The sequence below is a fragment of the Ceratotherium simum genome, chromosome 2 (genome assembly GCF_057802395.1).
Source record: "Ceratotherium simum simum isolate JZ-2026a chromosome 2, ASM5780239v1, whole genome shotgun sequence".
Taxonomy (NCBI): domain Eukaryota; kingdom Metazoa; phylum Chordata; class Mammalia; order Perissodactyla; family Rhinocerotidae; genus Ceratotherium; species Ceratotherium simum.
The window spans coordinates 58,420,968-58,440,330 of NC_141901.1; the positions used below are offsets into that span (position 1 = coordinate 58,420,968).

A 19,363-nucleotide genomic window follows, 5' to 3' on the forward strand; every position below is an offset into this window, starting at 1 on the left:
GCCAATATTTCCTCCCAGTCTGTGGCTTATCTTCTCATTCTCTTGACATTATCTTTTGCAGAGAAGTTTTTAATTTTAGTGAAATCTAGCTGACCAATTATTTCTTTCATGAATGGTGCTTTTGGTGTTGTATCTAAAAAGTCACCATCATTCCCCAAGTCATCTAGTCATTCTCCTATATTCTTTTCTAGGAGTTTTATAGTTTTGCATTTTACATTAAGTCTATGATCCATTTTGAGTTAATTTTTGTGAAGAATGTATTCTGTGTATAGATTCATTTTTTTGCACATGAATGTCCAATTGTTCCAGCACCATTTATTGAAAAGATTATCCTTGCTCCATTGTATTGCCTTTGCTCCTTCGTCAAAGATTAGTTGACAGTATTTATGTGAGTCTATTTCTGGGCCGTCTATTCTGTTCCATTGATCTATTTGTCTGGTCTTTCACCAATACCACTCTGCATTGGTTACTGTAGCTTTATAGTAAGACTTAAAATTGAGTAGTGTCAGCTCTCCAACCTTGTTCTTGCCTTTCAATATTGAGTTGGCTATTCTGGATCTTTTGTCTCTCTATATAAACTTTAGAAACAGTTTGTCAATATCCAGAAAAGAACTTGCTGGGATTTTGACTGGGATTGCATTGACTCTATAGATCAATTTGGGAAGAACTGATATCTTGACAATATTGAGTTTTCCTATCCATGAGCATGAGATATCTCTCCATTTATTTAGTTCTTTGATTTCATTCATCAGAGTTTTGTAGTTTTCCTCGTATAGATCTTGTAAATATTTCCTTAGATTTATACCCAAGTATTTCATTTTTTGGATCCTAATGTAAACAGTATTGTGTTTTTAATTTCAAATTCCACTTGTTCATTGCTGGTATATAGGAAAGCAGTTGACTTTTGTATATTAATCTTGTATCTTACAACCTCGCTATAATTGCTTAATAGTTCCAGGAGGTTATTTATTTGCGGGGGTCGATTCTTTCAGATTTTCTACAGACAATCATGTCATCTATGAACAAAGACACTTTTATTTCTTTCTTTCCGATCTGTATACCTTTAATTTCCTTTTCTTGTCTTATTGCATTAGCTAGGACTTCCAGTGCAATGTTGAAAAGGAGTGGTGGTAAGGGACATCCTTACCTTGTTCTTGATCTTAATGGGAAAGCCGTGGTATAATTTTTAATGTTTTGGAATTTGTTGAAATTTTTCTTTATTGATTAACACAAGGTAAATTTTTGTAAATGTAATGCATGTAAAAAAATGGATTCTCTTTGTTGGGTGAAATATATATTTATATACACATGTACATATATGTACATATACCTATACATCAAGCTAGCCAACCCTGGTGGTCTAGTGGCTAAGATTTGGCGCTCTCACCGCTGCAACCCAGGTTCCTGTCCTGGTTAGGGAACCACATCACCTGTCTGTTTGTCATACTGTGGCAGCTGTGTGTTGCTGTGATGCTGAAAGCTACACCACTGGTATTTCAAATACTAGCAGCGTCACCCATGGTGAACAGGTTTCAGCGGAGTTTCCAGACTAAGACAGACTGGGAAGAAGGACCTGGCCACCCACTTTTGAAAAAATTGGCCATGAAAACTCTATGGATAGTAATGGAGCACTGTCTGATATAATGACAGAAGGTGAGAGGAGGGCTCAAAAAGACCAGACAGGGTTTCGCCTCTGCTCTATGCAGGGTCACCAGGAGGCTAAATTGACTTGAGGGCACTAACAAAAATAGATCAAGCTTGTTAATGAAATAAATCAGATATTTCACATCCTTCTTCTTTTTCAATTGATATAAAAATTATTGCCATAGAATCATAGATCTTAGAATTATAAAGGACCTCAAAATAATCAGATCCAGATAAGCAAAGTATTGTTTTCCCATGTTATACTTGAGACATTAGAGGCACAGAAAGATTAAGTGATTTTTCTTTTTAAACTTTGAACAATCTGTATTCCCTTTTTTTTTTTGAGGAAGATTGGCCCTGAGCTAACATCTGTTGCCAATCTTCCTCCTTTTTTCCTTTTTTCTCCCCAAAGCCCCAGTAGATAGTTGTATGTCATAGTTGTACATCCTTCTAGTTGCTCTATGTGGGACACCACCTCAGCATGGCTTGATGAGTGGTGCGTACGTCCGCACCCAGGATCCGAACCAGCAAACCCCGGGCCGCCAAAGCAGAGTGCTTGAACTTAACCAATACACCACCAGGCCAGCCCCAGAAAGATTAAGTGATTTACCCAAGGATACACAGCTAATGAATAACAAAATGAGGATTAGAGCCTAGGCCTCTGGAGTGAAACTATAAACAGGATACCTGTCAGGGCAAGTGTCCATTAACCTTCCTGTTTGAAGACAGACCACATTAATAATATGGATCAATGCTACATTCAAGAACTGTTGTTACTAATTAGAATGTTGACTGCATACCCTATAAGATGCCTGTCTGTTTATGTTTACTTAGAAAAGTGGAAGGTGAAATCTTCAAGTTGGAGATGCTACTTGAATATGTTAAAGAGAAAATTGATAAAGGCAAATACACTTCGGCTCTCTCTCTTCCCATGAGCTCTCCAATCATCCAATCATCCCATGAGTTGGCATCCGCATCCTCTCCATCTTCAAATGAGGTAATATAGCAAGCTACAGCCTGATTTCATGCCAGGAAAAATAGTTTTTATGCATTTATAGAATTCTAGTTCATGGAAACACTGAATTCTATTTTAATATTTCATGAAAATTTAACTTTCCAGAGTCCTATGAATCACATTATTTAAAATGGAACCAGCTTTTAAAAATTAGAACCTATTTCAAGTGTTGGTTTTTGAAATCTCTTATTAGGTTAGGACATAACAATGCAGTTTAAACTGATGCATCGCTGAAGAGCTATTTCTCCCGGATGAATAGTAACATTTTTTCGGATCATGCTTGGAAGAAACAATTTTTCTTCTTAATAGTTTTGTACTCCCTCTTCTAAATAAAGAATAACACTCAGTGAAAGAACTATTTCCCATGAGTCCACTTCTGCATTTTCTTTCTCTGAAATTAAATTTTTGGATTGTCTACACATGCAGGATTAGGAATTCAAATCAATCACCATGTCTTTCTACGCCTTTTGTTTTTGTGGTCTAAACTATCAGAACATTTCAGACTAAATTAAAATTCTGAGAAACTGAATCATCTGGATAATTGCCTTAAATTGACTCTTTTGTTTCAGACAGTATTTGAAGACACAGCCTGTGGCTGATATTCAAAACTTGAACAGGTTTTTGTCAGAGTTAAAAACAAAATGGTAAAGATGGTATTAAGTGTCAGCCCTTCCCAAGAAGTGTATTTGCCTCCTCAAAACACTCACCTGCTGGGCAAAATCACATTTATTCAAGCCAGCTTCAGAGTTAGGCAATTTCTATAACCTTGATGCACAGCCCCCAGCCCAGGCGGAATTCTTTGCTCTGGCCCCTGTTTCCCCACAGAACTGTGTCTCATTTGTCCTCGCGCCTTTGCACCCATCTTTGTATCCCGAACATCTGACTGAAGGCCTGGTATAGAGGGAATGCTCAGTATAGTAAACTCTGAGACTTTGTGGATTTAACAAATGATTTCAACACTTCATACGCAGTCTTCAAGGTTCACGGCATGTCATCCCTCTAGTCCAGAACCTGAATTAGCTTCAGCGTGGTGTGAGGGAGCCTCGTGAGTCAGCCCAGCCTTCCGCCCAGCAGCTCCCTCAGGTCTGGGTTTGTTCTTCTTTACTTGGTACCAAGTCGATAGCAACTGTTTGCAAAGCCTTTCTGCAGAAGAAGAGTTGGAAGTTTAGAGAGGTGAGGAGATTTGCCCAGGACAAATGACAGGAGACACTGGAGCCCAGGTCTCCCCACTCGGGTGGAGGGCACCTCCCTACATTCTGCTAATTAAATTTGACTCAAACGTGAAGTGCAGAGGTATCCTTGTGGGCCTAGAAGTGATAAAAGAAAACACAGGGGGAAAATAGAGGAAAAAACGTTTACTTTTTAAATTATAAAAGTGATATATGCCTATTGCAAAAAAAATTCAGAAAATAGAGAAAAGTATAAAGAACATTTTACTGAGAGAAAAATCATTGCTAATATTTTAAGTGTTTATCTGTCCAGTCTTTTTTTTCTCTGCATACACACACCCATTTTTGCAAAAATGGGATCATACTATATATATTGTTTTATGATATGCTTTTTTAATTTAACATTATATTGTGGGCATCTCAGCAGCCACTTAGAATAAACCTACAGCTTCAGTGTTAAGGACTGCATTGTATGGCTATACCCTGATTCATTTAACCAGTCCCTTATTGATGGGCATTTAGTTTTTTCCAGTTCTTTGATATTATAAACACTGCTTCAGTAACATCATTTTATATGCAAACTTTTAGCCATAGTTGAATATTTCCTTAGAATAAAAGCCTAGCAGTGTAGTTAATGGTTCAGAAGGTACACACCGAAAATTCTGACGAACTGGCCTTTAGCAAGGGGGTACCTGCTTACAGGCACATGGCCGTGCGTGGGAATGGAGGCATCTCCAACCTGATCCCCCCTGCCCCCCGGGGATATGTTTTCTTTTCTTTACAACCTTTGCTAAAGTGATAAGTGAAAACTGGTATCTCATTGTTTTAATCTGTATTTCTTTGACTATTTGTGAAATTCAACCCATTTTCACGTTTCTTAGCCATTTCCACCACCTCTTGGACAGCATCAACATTTTAACCAGTGTTTGCCAAGCTGAAACCAGTCAATCTTTTTTGAAAAAGGCAGACAACTTGGAAAATATTAAGAGCAAATAATGTTCAGTATTGGGATTTTTATTGTACAAAGTGATCTGACAAGCACACAAAGGAGAAGCAGCATTGTGGTTAAGAACACACGCTTACATACGGGTGGGTAGAGGTTCAGATCCCAGCTCTGCCCCTTACTTGCTGTGTGGCTCTGCCGAGTTGGTTAAATTCTCTGAGCTTCAGATTATTCATCATTGGGCCGGCCCGGGGGCGCAGCGGTTGGGTGCTCGCGCTCCGCTTCGGTGGCCCAGGGTTCGCAGGTTCTGACCCCGGATACAGACCAACGCACCGCTTGTCAAGCCATGCTGTGGCAGCGTCCCATATAAAGTAGAGGAAGATGGGCACGGATGTTAGCCCAGGGTCAGTCTTCCTCAGCAAAAAGAGGAGGATTGGCGACAGATGTTAGCTCAGGGCTAATCTTCCTCACAAGAAAAAAAAAAAAGATTATTCATCATTGAAATGGGGACAATGTGCCAGGAAGGTGGGAAGGAATAAAGGAGGCTACATGAGAAGCACCTGGCACAACGAGCAATCCTCAAATGGTTATTTTTATTAATAAGAAAACTCTGAAACCCTCCAAAAAAAATAATGGACCAAGTCTATGAACTAAAAGTCACAAGTAGGAAATACAACCAATAAAGAAGCATATGGGAAAATGTTCTCCCCTTTAATAACAGAGGAAATGCTAATTAACACAAGGTGCCACTTCGCCTTTTTAAATTAACAAAAACACTTGTAAGTGACAATTCCTGTGCAGAGGAAGGTGTGATCAAGCTGAACCGCCCACAGCGTTGGTGGCTATGCAACTTGTACCACTTCTGTGGAAAGCAATTTGGCAATCTGCATCATCACCTAAACATGTTCGCAACCTTTGACCCAGACATTTCCTAAGGAAGTAATTCAAAGTGTGGAAAAAGCTATCTGGACAATGATGCTTATGCCAGCATTGCTTATAATGGTGAGAAAAGTATGCTTATTTTCCATTTACATAAAGGGGAAAACCATAGTAAAAAATACATGCTGGTGAGGTGTCAGCCCTTTCAGTTCAGTAGTATAATTTATTTGTGCTAAAAGGGGACATATAAACAAAAATTTAGGCCTCTAGATAGTCCCAAAAGCCTGTTTTAATGCATAGTTGAATACATTTCTTTGGAAAAGCTTTTAGACCTCTACTAATCATTCGTCAGATTAATAGATTTAAAAATCATCTTCTTAAATGTGTTCATCCTCTGGTGGAGCTTGGGGTAATTTGAAACTAAAGGAAAGACAAAATAGTCTCTCACCCGTAAACTAGATTTTTAAATGTTTGGAGAAAGAAGGCAGTCAGGCCATTGTTGAAGCTTTCTTTCTCTCAGCCCCAGGCTACTAGAGCACAGACCCCACAGAGCGCGAAATCAGAACGCAGGAGTCCTGAAATGGTGCGCCCAGCCGAGTCTGAGCTGCTGCTGGGCTGTGCAAGAGCAGCCAAGGGATGAGTCACTTCCTCAGTCATATCCGCATCTGTGTGTGCTTTGTGGTGCAGGAGGACCCCAGCAACGCCTCGGGAAGGCAGGAACATGCAGAGATAACCAGTCCAAGCTGTGCCTTCTGCCGCCGAGTCCTTGAATGGTGAGGGCTTCTTGCTGCTAAATTCCCAGGATGGGTGGGAGCCGGTCCTGGGATAATAATTCCAGAGAGAGTGGGCGTCAACTAACTGAACGGGTGCCAGAAGCCACCGGCCGAGTTATAGAATCACAGATCTCAGGGCTGGATACATAGGCCGACCTCTCTTCCAACTGACAAATCCCTCTAGCAGTGCTTCTCAACTGGGGAGAGCATCAAAGTCACCAGGGAGATTTTTAAATAATACTCATGCCTAAGCCCCACCTGCTGTAATCAGTCTCGCCAGGGGTGGCGCCCTGATAGGAATACTGCTTTTCAGTCTCCCCAGGTGATTCTGGTAAGCCCCCTTGGTTAAGAAATCACGGCTACAGCACATGGAGGGTGGTTTGTCCTGCAGGGTCCATTTGAACATTGCCCAGACAGGAGATTTTTATACAAACACCATCTACCAGCTCCCACCCTCACTACACTCTCCTCATGATAAGTGAAAATCTTCCCTGTTGGGTTCCACCCCTGCCCCCCAGTCCCACCAGAAATAAGCCTAATCCCACATCTCAGGGTTTGCTTCTCGCCATTCCTCAGCAAAAAACCTTCCAGGGGCAGGCCCGGTGGTGCAAGCGGAAAGTGGGAGCGCTCCGCTGTGGCGGCCCAGGGTTCGCTGGTTCAGATCCCGGGCACGCACTGACACACCGCTTGTCAAGCCATGCTGTGGTGGTGTCCCATATAAAGTAGAGTAAGATGGGCACGGATGTTAGCCCAGGGCCAGTCTTCCTCAGCAAAAAAAGAGGAGGCTTGGCATCAGATGTTAGCTCAGTGCTGATCTTCCTCACAAAAAAACAAAAAAAACCTTCCAGAAGTAACAAGCTGTAAATCTTGTGAAAAGCCATAAATGTAAAATCTTCAGGAAAAATCCTTAATGTTTTTGAAACACTCTTTGGATCAACTGTTAGCCCATGGGGATTCAGAATCATTTATTTGAAGCTTCTATCAGTTAATGAGAGGCACCACCTCCGAGCTCAGCCTGCTCTGTGGACTCCGGCTGAGTTTGGCTAATCCGCTTTCCAAAGGTCAAGGGTCAGGGAGGGAGGAGCTGTTCAGCAACCACAACTACCTGTACTTAGTGGGCTCTAATAGAAGCAGATGACGAAGTCCGAAAGACTGAAGTTTCCTGGTAGAAAGCATTCCACCATGGGAATGGGCTCTGGTCACAAATGTTTTATTGAGTTTCTGCCCCTAAAAAAAGAAACAGTGTGGTGTTTGTGCTAAAAATTACCATGTGTCATCTGGAGTGGACCATTACCTTACCAACATGATGTCAGTCATTAGCTTTGACTCTCCTTTAAATACAAGGGGCACTAACGATGCTCACCCTGTCATCCCAGCTACTATTTTTATTAGTTGTATTAAAATTTAGATTTGGGGTTTTTCTTTTAGGTTTTGTAAGAATAATAAGAATAGTTTGACATTTAAAAAACATTTTGATTAAACATTTAAGGTATGAAGTGTTTCTCTTCCAAATTCCTAGTCTAGACCGTACAGAACCACTTAAGTACCAGAACAGGAACCAATGTTCCAGACTAAATTGACTCTTTTATGATGGACAAGAAGCAAAGAAAAGTGCAACCAAGTGTAAAATCAGACCTAACAGTGAATCTACTGCTGGGGAGTATGAGGAGACAGACATGATTTATAAACTGGTCTTGGTGAACTACATAATCCCTGAGGAATTAATTGAAAGGAGGGCTATGTACTCTTTACTCTTTTGGAAGACTAGATATCTCTCAAATGGGACACATTCTTTGTGAAGCTTGCTGATGTACATACTGTTTGCGGGATATTTGCAAAGTGTCCTAAATATGCAGATAAGTAGTATATACGCCACATGTAAAATGCTTGTCCCTTTGTGTTATTTCTGAAGCAGAACTCTGGGTTTAAGAGTACACTTGAGTTACTTGATCTTGTTGAAAACCTGCCTTCTCAAGTAGAATTGCCCTTAGCTGTTATGTTTGGCAAGAAGATTTTAGTGCACAAAGAAGTTTAAAAGACGCAGAAAAAGAAAATCGTGTGTTGGACTGAATTCACTTGAGTCAGATCCAAGTTTTCCACTTTGGAGAGCAGATGTACAAACGCCCTGGAGGAGGAGGGTGGAGACAGAAAATGATGTGTGAGAAAATATGTGACTCAGGAGGAGAGCATGTTTTTCCAATAGGAGGGCAAGGGCCTGGCTTCTCAGCCCCCAGCCCCACACACTCCAAGCACTGTGGCCCTCTGCCCCAGCAGCAGGCCCCGGGCATAGGTGGGCGTGCATGCATTTGCCAAGCAACACCTCAGGCTCATGCCACATTCCCGGGAATCAGCCTCATTCCTGCCTCACTGGCTCGGGCCAGGACCCCTTGGGCACCGTGCCCTCCACATTAAGAATGAGCAACTCTCCCCAGGGGCTATTATTGTATCCCAAGGGCTAAGCAAGAGCTTTAAGAATTATTATTAATTAGAATTCCTCTGGAGAAGTTAGAATTTCTGTGAAGAAGGGAGGCTGAAGCTACAGACAGGTCAGCGGAAGCATCCTGGTAAATGACAATTGTAGGACATCTTTCTGATGCCCCCTGGTGGCCTCGTACAGCTAAAATTAACCCCCCACGCTCCCACAGTGTTTAGTCCCATAAACACTGGACAAAATCCACCTTGCTGGCTTTTCTGGATACATTCAGCTTGTGCTTATAGAGCCAAAGCCATGTGACCCGGTACTGACACAGCACGGCTTCTTCCCCCGACAATTGATTTTGAGATATGAATAAGAAGAAAACACCAAACTTTATAATCCCATACTTCAGATTTCTCTGTTATGTATGTGTGCACGATGATTAGATATTATCCTCTGGGGAACAAAACAGATTTACTTTTAATGTTTGTTGTTCACATTCTCATCAGGCCAAATTGTGCTGGGTACAATTTCTTAGAGGGAAGCTCTCAAACAGGCAGGCAGAGGGGATCTCTGTGTGGAGGATGACGTGCCACTCCTACATTGTTCCAGGCTCTGATATTAGAAATTTAACATTTCAGTTTTACCAATACTTTCACTATCTCTATTAGAAGTGTACTAAACGTTTATGGGATCTTATGCACCTTTTTTAGGAAGCAAAAAATGGAGAAAAACAGCCACAGAAGGATCAACTGTGGAAGGTTTCCCAGCGCCATTCAAGAAAAGGCACTGCACCCAGATTCAGTTCTCTGTAAGCTGAGGGGCCTGGGGCTATGGGTGGTCAGTCTTCAAGGTCCCTCTCCATAGGGTCAGCTTATGGTGGGCGCCAGCTTGGCATCCACATTCCAAATAGCATTGCCCTAGACTAGGGTGTTGCATGTGTATTTTTTTGCAAAATGTAAAGAATTAATAATTGAATCAATTTAAATAAGATGTGGTCAAGTAAGAGTGAAAGTGCCAACGTCTGTTTCTGGCTGGAATCGCAGGATTCCATGGACTCAGTCATTAGGTGGCCTCAAGTCTGGTGTGTCATCATCCTTCCAGCATGACCCATAATCTGCACCTGGTAATCTTACCCACCACCGGAGAGTTGCTGTTGACTTGTCCACACACATTTCATAGAAGCAAAGAGAATTAGAGCTGGGAGGAGACCCAGAGAGCACTAGTGTGTGGAATTCAATGACTTCTAGTCATAGGAGCCTTTCTCCAAAGATAGTCTAAGCAGAAAAATATCTCCTGGCAGAACCGCCCTGGGAGAGGAAGAGGTGGGGCTGAGGCCTGCCTGCTCAGGCAGCTCCTGAGCATGAAGATCACCGCCCGGGCCCAATCTACCCAGTTTATACCTGAGGACACCGGGGGCCAGACAGCTAACAGGAGTCGCTTCTGTTCATACAGCCTGTTAGCCGAGAGCCTTTCCTTCAACTCTGTATTCTTTCTGTCAGGTCATGTTTAGTTCTATTTCCTCTCTGTAGATGATACATTTTCTAATAATAATAATAATAACAGGTTTCATACTACACCAGATGCTGTTAGAGTAGAGATTTTCAAAGTGTGGTCAGAGGGCCCCTGGGGGTCTCTGTGACCCTCTCAAGGGGGCCATGAAGTCCTCTCTTTTCCAGCTACATATCTGTGCAAGGCCACTACTGCAACAGACTGGACGGAGATGCGGCTCTGGAATCCGGCTGCCTTCTATTAAGCCAGATACTCAAGATTCTTGCCAAACATAAAACACTGCCACTCTTCTTACTATTTTCTTTTATTTTCGAAAATAGCTATTTTTCATAAAAAATGTTATTTTGTGAACATGAAATGGATTATTGTTTTTAAATGACATAATAAAATATTTTTTAAATGCCTCAGTTTAAAATTCTAAAAAAAAAAATAGCCTCAGAACTGCCCTTTCAGTCTGAGGAAGATCTGAATGATTCTGCACAGAAAAAATGACTTGAAGTTTATAAATAAATACCTCTCTACCAATCCATCTTCAGCTGACTGAATGCTGTATGATAGCTCTTCTCCAGTGCAGGGGGAGATTTTCACCATAGGTATAAAAAATGGCATATATTAATGATATATGGTAGATAAAAACTATAATAAGCAAAAGCTCTTTAGAATCCTCAATTTTAAGAGTATAAAAGGGTTCTGAAATCAAAAGTTTGAGAACTGTTGATGTAATATATATCATTTAACTATCATAACACCCCTGTAAGGTAGGAATTATTATCTTTATTTTATAGATAAGGAAATGGAGGCTCAGAGAAATTAAGTGACCATCCAGGGTCAAAGAGCTGGTGTATTATCTATTGCTGTGTGATGAAGCATCCCAAAACTTAATGGCTCAAAACAACAAACATTTGCTATCTCATAGTTTCTGTGGGTGGAATTTGGGAGCAGCTTAGCCGGGTGGTTCAGGCTCAAGGTCTCTCATGAGGCTGCCATCAAGATATTGGCCAATACTGCCATCATCTGAAGGCTTGACTGGGGCTGGAGAATCTGCTTCCCAATTGGTTCATTCACATGCCCATTGGCAGGTCTCAGTTCATTGCGATGTGGGCCTCTCCAATAGACTACTTGAGTGTCAGTATGACATGGCAGCCACCTTCCCCCAGAGCAAGTGATCTAAGAGAAAGACCAAGATGGAAGATTCAATGTCTTTTAGGACCTAGTTTTGGAAGTTATACACTATCACTACCACTTTGTCTATTTGTTAGAAGCAAGTCACTGAATCCAGACTACACTCAAGGAGGAATTAGGCTCTACCTTTTGAAAAGCACGTCAAAGAATTTGTGGACGTATTTTCAACCATCACAGCTAATAAGTGGCAGAGCCAGGCTTCTGAACCTCATGCTCTTTCCACTGTACAACACAACCTTCCCAGGGTATGCCTCCTGTCCTCTATTTGTAATTTCTTTGGGTTTTGGATCGAGAAGGCATTCAATGACTATTGATTGAGTGAGATTTGGGAAAGAAAAAACTTTTCTAGAGCTCATTCCATTTGTGACTTCCACTTTGAACATAATGTTACAAATGAGTGTATCATGAGTGCAGCAAGGCAGGTAACATTGGCAGAGGCTTTGTCCCCTGGCCTTGTTTCTCCTGGAGCTGAGACTTGGACATCTAAGCCTGACATGCTCACCTGCCTGGCCCAGGCTTCCACGCTCTGGCCCGACCTGGAGAGCTCCACTGCCCACAAGTTCTAGACCTGCACCAGACACACCTGCTCTCTACTACTAGCCTTTCTGTGGCACTGCTGAGGGCAAAGCTCTGATTCAGGTTCCCATATGGGCTTATGAATTTGTTGTGGAGGAAAACCATCTTTCCAATTGCCTGGAGGACAAAACACAAGCTCTTGGCCACAGCAGGGTCTGAGAAGAGAATGTGGGCGTATCAGGGCAAATCTGGAAAAATAACCACAAATGCAAGATTGTCTGATAATTCAGAGGGCCAAATTCTCACAGATCCATCCGTGTGGCAGCCCTTTACTAAGCACCTACATGCACTAAGCAAATCCTGAGACTTTCACATCAGACTGTTACTTATCAAAACATCTCTCAGCTGTCAGAAGGGGATCCCAAATGTCACCCCTAGGCTGGCAACTCCCCTTGGTAATGCAGCTGGCGAAGTTGAACATGTTGGTGCCTAATGCATACCTTGCACGGTTAGAGCTCTACACTCCACACCATATTTTATGACTATACTCAAGAAACTTACACTTCCTTTGCATAACTTGGGCTTTTCCAGGTTCTGATGCAGGACACAGCTGCTATTCTGCTTCTGCCACTGGAGCGCAGAGTAACAAATGTGAGGCCTGCGGCACTAAGAGTCGTGACTCCGGAAGAGTCTGCGGCAAAGAACCACCTAAAGGTGAGGGCGACCAGGGGGCCTCAGAAGGAAGGCAAAGCGGGGACAGCTGTTGTTCTCAGGCAATGAGTTGTATTTTTAATCTTTTCTTTTTAGAATTTCATTATAGACACAACACCCCAGGACAGAATTACTTGAATCATAGTGAAAGAAGTGCCTTTGTCCCGCTCTGCTTTTTAAATGAAAATAAAAATTCTTCACTTTGTGAGTACATCTCCTGCATGATCCCATCTTTGTAAACAACCTAGTCTCCCAGGTGTGGGAGACCCACATCACACTGGCCCCTGCTTCCATCTGGGGAGCCCCTGCCCTCTCCAGGATGCTGCTGGGTCTCCAGCACTCATCTGACACTTCTACATCCAGCCCTTCGCCTGGATGGCAAGAGGCTGCGCTGGGCTGGGAGACATGAAATCCTAGCGATATAGGACTTTGAAAGGTAGTAAGTCTATACCAGTGTAAGCTGTTAGCAAATCATAACTATCTGCTGAACAAATGAACAACTGAGTAATCACAACTATTAGTGTTATTATTCAGGAGTGGCGAAAGCTTTAAATATATCCCTACTAAAAGTCAGCATGTAAAGAAATAGACTATTTTTATACTCTTTAGACATCATATTGCTAATTTTGATCCAAAATTGTGCTCTTTGGAAAAAATTAAAATCCCACAAACATTTATTTATAAAGATGAATAAGACATGGCTCCTCCCTCCTGAGGAGTTTACAATCTGTTGAGAGAAAGGAACTCATACCAAATAAGGAAAGTGCATGGCAAAACGCTAAGTGCTAACAGCAAAATCAAAGTATGCTAAGCGAACACGGAGGAGAGAAGGAAATGCTCCTTGTTTTGCCTCTGGACAGCGATACCCGGTTCTCAGACGTCTTTTCCCTGGGGGTGACTTCATACCGTCACAGCTCTTTCTCTCCCTCTCTGGGGACAGGGCACCAGGGAGAATGTTTCTTATCTTTCACAAGTGCCAATGTCCGAGACTGAAGAATGTCATTTACCTGACTGACCTCAGCTGTGCCTCCTCTCCCACCCTCCCCCACCCCCACCCCCGCAGCTGCCAAATCCTCCAATTGGATGTATTCTCTCGAGGTGACAGGCACTAAGACTCTGCGGAAGCAACAGGGCAGATTTCTTTACTATCACTTTGGTCTTTGGGTCTATAGCCCACAAGACCTGTTATTCCAATACATGAATGAGGAAAGTAACTGAGTCACCTGAAATGTGATCTTGAACTCCGTTAATAAACATATAGTGGCCAAGAGGGTAGAAGTCACTGGGAGGTATCTTTTGCTCAACGTTAAAAAAGAACTTTCCAGCAACTGGAACAGAGAGAAAATGGAGTGGGATGTTGCAGGAGGTCACGAGCCCCATCTGTAGACTGGGAGACAATGTACTTTGTCGGGATGTTGTAGATCTGTAGACTGGACTAGACCTGGACCAGATGGCCTTCTGGTCCCTTCCAACTCTGAGTTTCTACGTTTCAAGTAAAATTATATCTAGAGACTACCAAAGGATGAAGACTGAGCTCGTTAGTGCCTCTGTTCATCACGACTCTAGTCTGGGGGGTCAGCAGGACTAAATTTGGACTTTCTGGCTTCTGCTCTGCCTTCCTTGGCTGAGGGACAATCTCTCCCAGTTCCCTTGTCAAATGGGACCCTCCTGAGGGGGAGTGAAGCCTAGCCACTAGAGACCAGGGAATGAGACAGGTCACCTGGAAGCAGAAAGAGGGGAAGAGGAGAAGAGGAGGAGGACAAGGGGAAAGAGAGGGGAGGAGGGAGCCCCAGCGACAGAGAACGCAGATTTGTTGGCCACTGACTTTTCTCTCTTCCTCTCCCTGGCTTTCTTCTTTCCTTCCATGGTGACTTTTCTACAGTTACCTTCTTCTCTGTTTAGTCTCTATTTTCTAGAATGTCTTAGTGACATAATTATTAGTTTCTGACTCCTAGAATCCTTGTTCCTAAAGTTGGAGAGGACTTCAGGGATCCGTGTGTTCCAAACTTTTGGAAGATATTATCCCTCCATTTTTCAGATGAAGTAGTTGAGCCCAGAGAAGTGAGACAACATGCCCAGCCCCACAGCTAGCACCCAGGGAACCTAGACTCCTGGTCTCTTGTCTGCTAATAAAACTCCTTTTAAAAGTTGAATTTCTTTTCCTGAATTCAGAATACTTGATAGAAAGTTCTTGGTCTTCTATGTTCCCTAATTTTCTTATTTATTTATTAAAATTTCATAAAATATTTCATTCATACAGAAAAGTTCAGGAAATGATACCAATATATCCACCATTTGGGGATCATTTTTGGTGCTCTGAATTTAATCATAGCTAACATTTTTCAGCTTGTTCAAAACCAAACTGGATCTGTTCCCAGAGAGCGAGTTCAAAATCTTCTCAAGACGAACATGAACCCATAGCAGGAAAGTAAGTATTATTTTATTTTATTATCACAAATTATAACAAAATTGGCTACCTACTGGTTGGGTGCACAATTACCTGCCCAAGATCACCTAGATCACTAGTAGAGCCAGGATTCAAACCTAAGTCTATCTAATACTTTAGTCATTTATTCATTCAACAAATATTTGAGTGTCAACAGCACGGTGCTGGGCTAGGTGCTGAGGACACAGTGACAAAGTCAACTACTGTTCTTGCCCTCAGAGACAGTACTTAGGTGCTTGCTTTTTTGGTATTGGAGTCAGTCTTTATAAGTGCCAAGAAGGGGGCATACAGAATGCTATTACCTAATTTGGGGGTTCAGGGAAGCTGAGCTCTAAAGGATAAATATGAATCAACTAGCAAGGAGATGGAGGGGTAAGAGTGAAGAACATTCATTCTAAGAGAGCTTCCTGGCACGGAAAGGCCCTTAGCGAGTTCAGGAGCGGCATGCCTGGAGCCTAAACGAGGGAGTGGCGGTGGGGCAAGATGGGGCTGGTGAGGGAAGGCTGGTGGGATGGGCAGGGCCAGACTGTGCAGGGGCTTGTCAGTTACAGGAAGGATTTCAGACTCTTAGGGATAATGGGAAGCCAATGAAGTTTTTTAGCCAGAGTTTAAAAATTTTTTTAGTGTTTTAAAAGATCATCTAGGGTCCGGCCCAGTGGCGTAGCGGTTAAGTGCCCGTGCTCCGCTGCGGTGGCCTGGTGTTTGCAGGTTCTGATCCTGGGCGTGCACCAACGCACTGCTTGTCAAGCCATGCTGTGGCGGCGTTCAAATATAAAGTAGAGGAAGATGGGCACAGATGTTAGTCAAGGGCCAATCTTCCTCAGCAAAAAGAGGAGGATTGGCATCAGAAGTTAGCTCAGGGCTAATCTTCCTCACCAAAAAAATAAATAAATAAATCACTCTAGCTACTAAGAAAGTGGGAATGGACTAGAGGAGGCTAGGGCTGGAGCACAGAGGCCAAATAAAAGGCTAGTGCAATAATCCAGATGAGATGATGGCAGCCTGGCCAAGGGTGGTAGAAAAGGAAAGAGAGAAGTCTAGTATTGGGTTGCTATTTAGGAGGCAGAACCACTAGTGTAGCCGAGTTAATAGTTCAGGCTCTGCAATCATACGCACTTAGTCTGAACCCACTACCGCTGCCATAGTGCAGTGTAGTGTTTAAGAACGTGGCCTCTGGGGAGTTCCTGGGTTTGCATCTTGGTTCGTTATTCTTGGGCGGGTTGCTTGACCTCTCTGTGCCTCCCTTTCCTCATTGTTTCCCCATTATTCCCCAAATGGGAAGAATAGCAGCACCGACCTCATTGAGGACTGAGTCAATACATATAAAGCATTTAGAGAGGTACATGGCACTCAGCAAGTGACAGCTGTTGTTATTGTTGACAGTGGTGAGTGACTGGATGTGGGGAGACAGAGGACTCTGAAGCCCACGCTCTTCCCACTGCACCACACTGCCATTTCTGCCCAGTTTGTCATTAGCTGGGGGCCCCGATGCTGACCTCCTCTCTCAACTGGAGGATAGATCCAATGTGTTAAACTAACGTGCAGAACCAACTAAAGTTAATGTGGTGGGGGAGAGGGATAAAGGGAGGCTTTGAGTCACAAGCATTTGAAGTCAGACTTTCTGGAGATGATATTGCTCACAAGTGCTGTATGTACCAAAGAAGTAATGCTTCACAGAAGGAATCTCAAGCCGGGAAAAGATGTGAGGATGGCTCCATGGCCCACTGTCAACAGGCTAGGTCATGTGGCATCCCTTAGGGCCACTACTCATGGTTGTGCAAAGCATAACTCCAGGCAGTGTCTTTCACATACGCTTTGTGAATGAAACTCCCTAGAGCTATGCAGTGCACAACCTGAACAACTGTACACTGTGGCCCTGGAACCCCTCATTCAGCCAGACCATCACTAAGAGATAGAGTCATAGTTATAGTGTTTTATTAAAAATCCTAATTTGTTTCCAAAAATTAGAATTTCTCTTTTTATCTTATTCTGCTGTCTTGATATAGTATGTTTCTTGAAAAGTGTGAAAGAATTTGTTCTAGAAAAAACAGAAAGTGTGAAAGAATTTGTTCTAGATAACATTCTTGTTTACAGTCGTACACCATCTTCTAGAATGTCTTTTCAATTTTTCCACCTTCTCTTCTTCCTTCCTTCCAGGGGAGCCTGTTTACTTAAAGAGGTGCTGTTTTTATTTTTCTACTGCTGCTGGCTCCTTGCTATATAACCTCACTGGTGCTAGAATGAACTCAAACTGTCTGCAATTGTTAGATTTGTGTGTTTTATAAATATGCAGGTAGAAGGTTGGCCCCAAAAGAATGAAAACTGAGTAAAAATCTCTTTGGAGTCTCGCCTCTTTCTATGCCAAGGAGACAGATTCCAGGAGGAAATGCCCTTCATGGTCATGGGAATAACCTTTTTCTGAAGCTCAGGTATTGTCAGCCACAATGGGACTATGAGAGCTACAAATGGCAGAGGATGATGCATGAACTCCTCACCCCTGACACACACACACAGACACACACACACACACACACGGCCAGTACTGAACCACAGAACTGAGGGTGGCGCTTTATACAAGTATCAATGATGTGCTTTTGCCTTCCAGAAAAAATCTTAAGCCTTCCAGGACCTACAGTTCAGACCTTGCTACACCCTCGCCCCATTTCCACTCCTGCAGGATTTCTGGCAGCAAATCCTCAAGCAACTTTAGCAGTATTGAAGAAATGGAATCTGAGGTGAGGACCTAGACAAAAACATTCTGGAATCCTTGCAGCTTGTAAGTTTGGTCTTGATGATCACAAAAGTGATGGCTTTTAAATTATTTCAGTATGAGGGCATCAGAAAATGCTCTGCTAAAAACAATTTGTGCTCAGCACTAACATAAAGACCCACAACCAGAGCAGCCATGTGCTTGGTATTATTCCTAAATCGGTTCCAAGGGAAATTTCCTGGACAAAGTGTTTTGTGGGTGGTGGCTCAGCTACAGGATCCCCCTGGCCCAGGCATGAAGGCACTGGAGACCTTCCCCAGCCGCTCACAAATCCATTCCAGTGACACTGGGGTTAGAGCTGCCAGCAGTTTCTTGTTTTCCGATCAGCTAACTCTAATCCCAGGCCACTTTCCAATGTATTTGCTGTATCCCCGGGTGCCCTCTCAGTGCTTATGGCCCCTAAATCCCTTTCAACAGCCCCCCAAGAGCTTTCCTTCTTTCTCTGCAGCACGGACACAGGCCAGCAGGCTGCTGACCTCACCCTCTGATTCATGCTCATCAGTCACGTGTTGGTCTTTTTTCTGTCCCTTGCCCTAAAAAATATATTCCATCTCAGACTGGTTTCCTAGGAAACCCACTCTCAAAAACAGAAATAGACTGGGTGGAAAATAGAACGCTCCAAAAATCCCACCTTGCAATGTTTAACAATGAAGAACCCAATTAACAGAAAGAGTAGTAAATTTATGTAACTAAGTGTGTGGACTTTTCCTCTGTAGATTTTAAACTCATCTTTGGATCATGCCCTAAGGACAGCAACCATTTTGAAAGAAACTACTGATCAAATGATTAGAACTATTGCAGCAGATCTTGCCAAAATACAGAGATGGAGGAATCAACTGAAATACTAGTTCGACCTAAGGCAATTAAGGATTAAAAAAAAATGCAAAGAAAACTTGACTTTCTCCAAAAAAGTATTTTACTTATTACACAATTTAGGAAGATGACTTTCCAGAGAAAACACCAAAACTATAAGATATGGAGGACACAAAGGGCTTAAATGAAAAAAATGGACCTCTGATTCTTAAAATCAAAATCAACAATTATTTTAAAATAAATCTGTTATTCCTAACTCATAATAAAAGAAATCAAAACAATAAAATATAATTTTACCTATTAGTGTGGTAAAAACTAAAGTCTAAAAAACCCGGTGTCAGTGAGGATGGGGAGACAGGTACTCTCATTCACTGTTGGTGGAAGTATAAATTGGTACCACCTTGTTGGAAGGCAGCTTGATAATATTTATCAAATTCTACAAATTCTAAATTGAGGAGCAATTCCACTACTAACAATTTACTTTATAGGTAACTCACACAATAGGCCATGGAATGTGTACGAGGATGGCCATTGGAGCACTGATGGGAACAGCCCCCAAGAGGAACTAATCTAA

General features: G+C 42.5%; 1 protein-coding gene across 2 annotated transcripts in view; it reads left to right on the plus strand.

The window, feature by feature from the left end:
- AKNAD1 (AKNA domain containing 1) overlaps positions 1-19,008 on the plus strand; it is a 33,871-nt gene extending 14,863 nt beyond the window's left edge. Inside the window, exons 6-13 of one of the 2 annotated variants that reach the window (XM_087419901.1) lie at positions 2,479-2,641; positions 6,338-6,423; positions 9,553-9,650; positions 12,641-12,763; positions 12,857-12,964; positions 15,107-15,188; positions 17,812-17,941; positions 18,693-19,008. In XM_087419901.1, coding sequence (XP_087276027.1) covers positions 2,479-2,641; positions 6,338-6,423; positions 9,553-9,650; positions 12,641-12,763; positions 12,857-12,964; positions 15,107-15,188; positions 17,812-17,941; positions 18,693-18,824 — 922 coding nt within the window. In that variant the 3' untranslated portion in view covers positions 18,825-19,008. The remainder of the gene's footprint in view (positions 1-2,478; positions 2,642-6,337; positions 6,424-9,552; positions 9,651-12,640; positions 12,764-12,856; positions 12,965-15,106; positions 15,189-17,811; positions 17,942-18,692) is intronic. The other variant, XM_087419908.1, reaches the window with a different exon arrangement.
- The last annotated feature ends 355 nt before the right edge of the window (positions 19,009-19,363 follow it).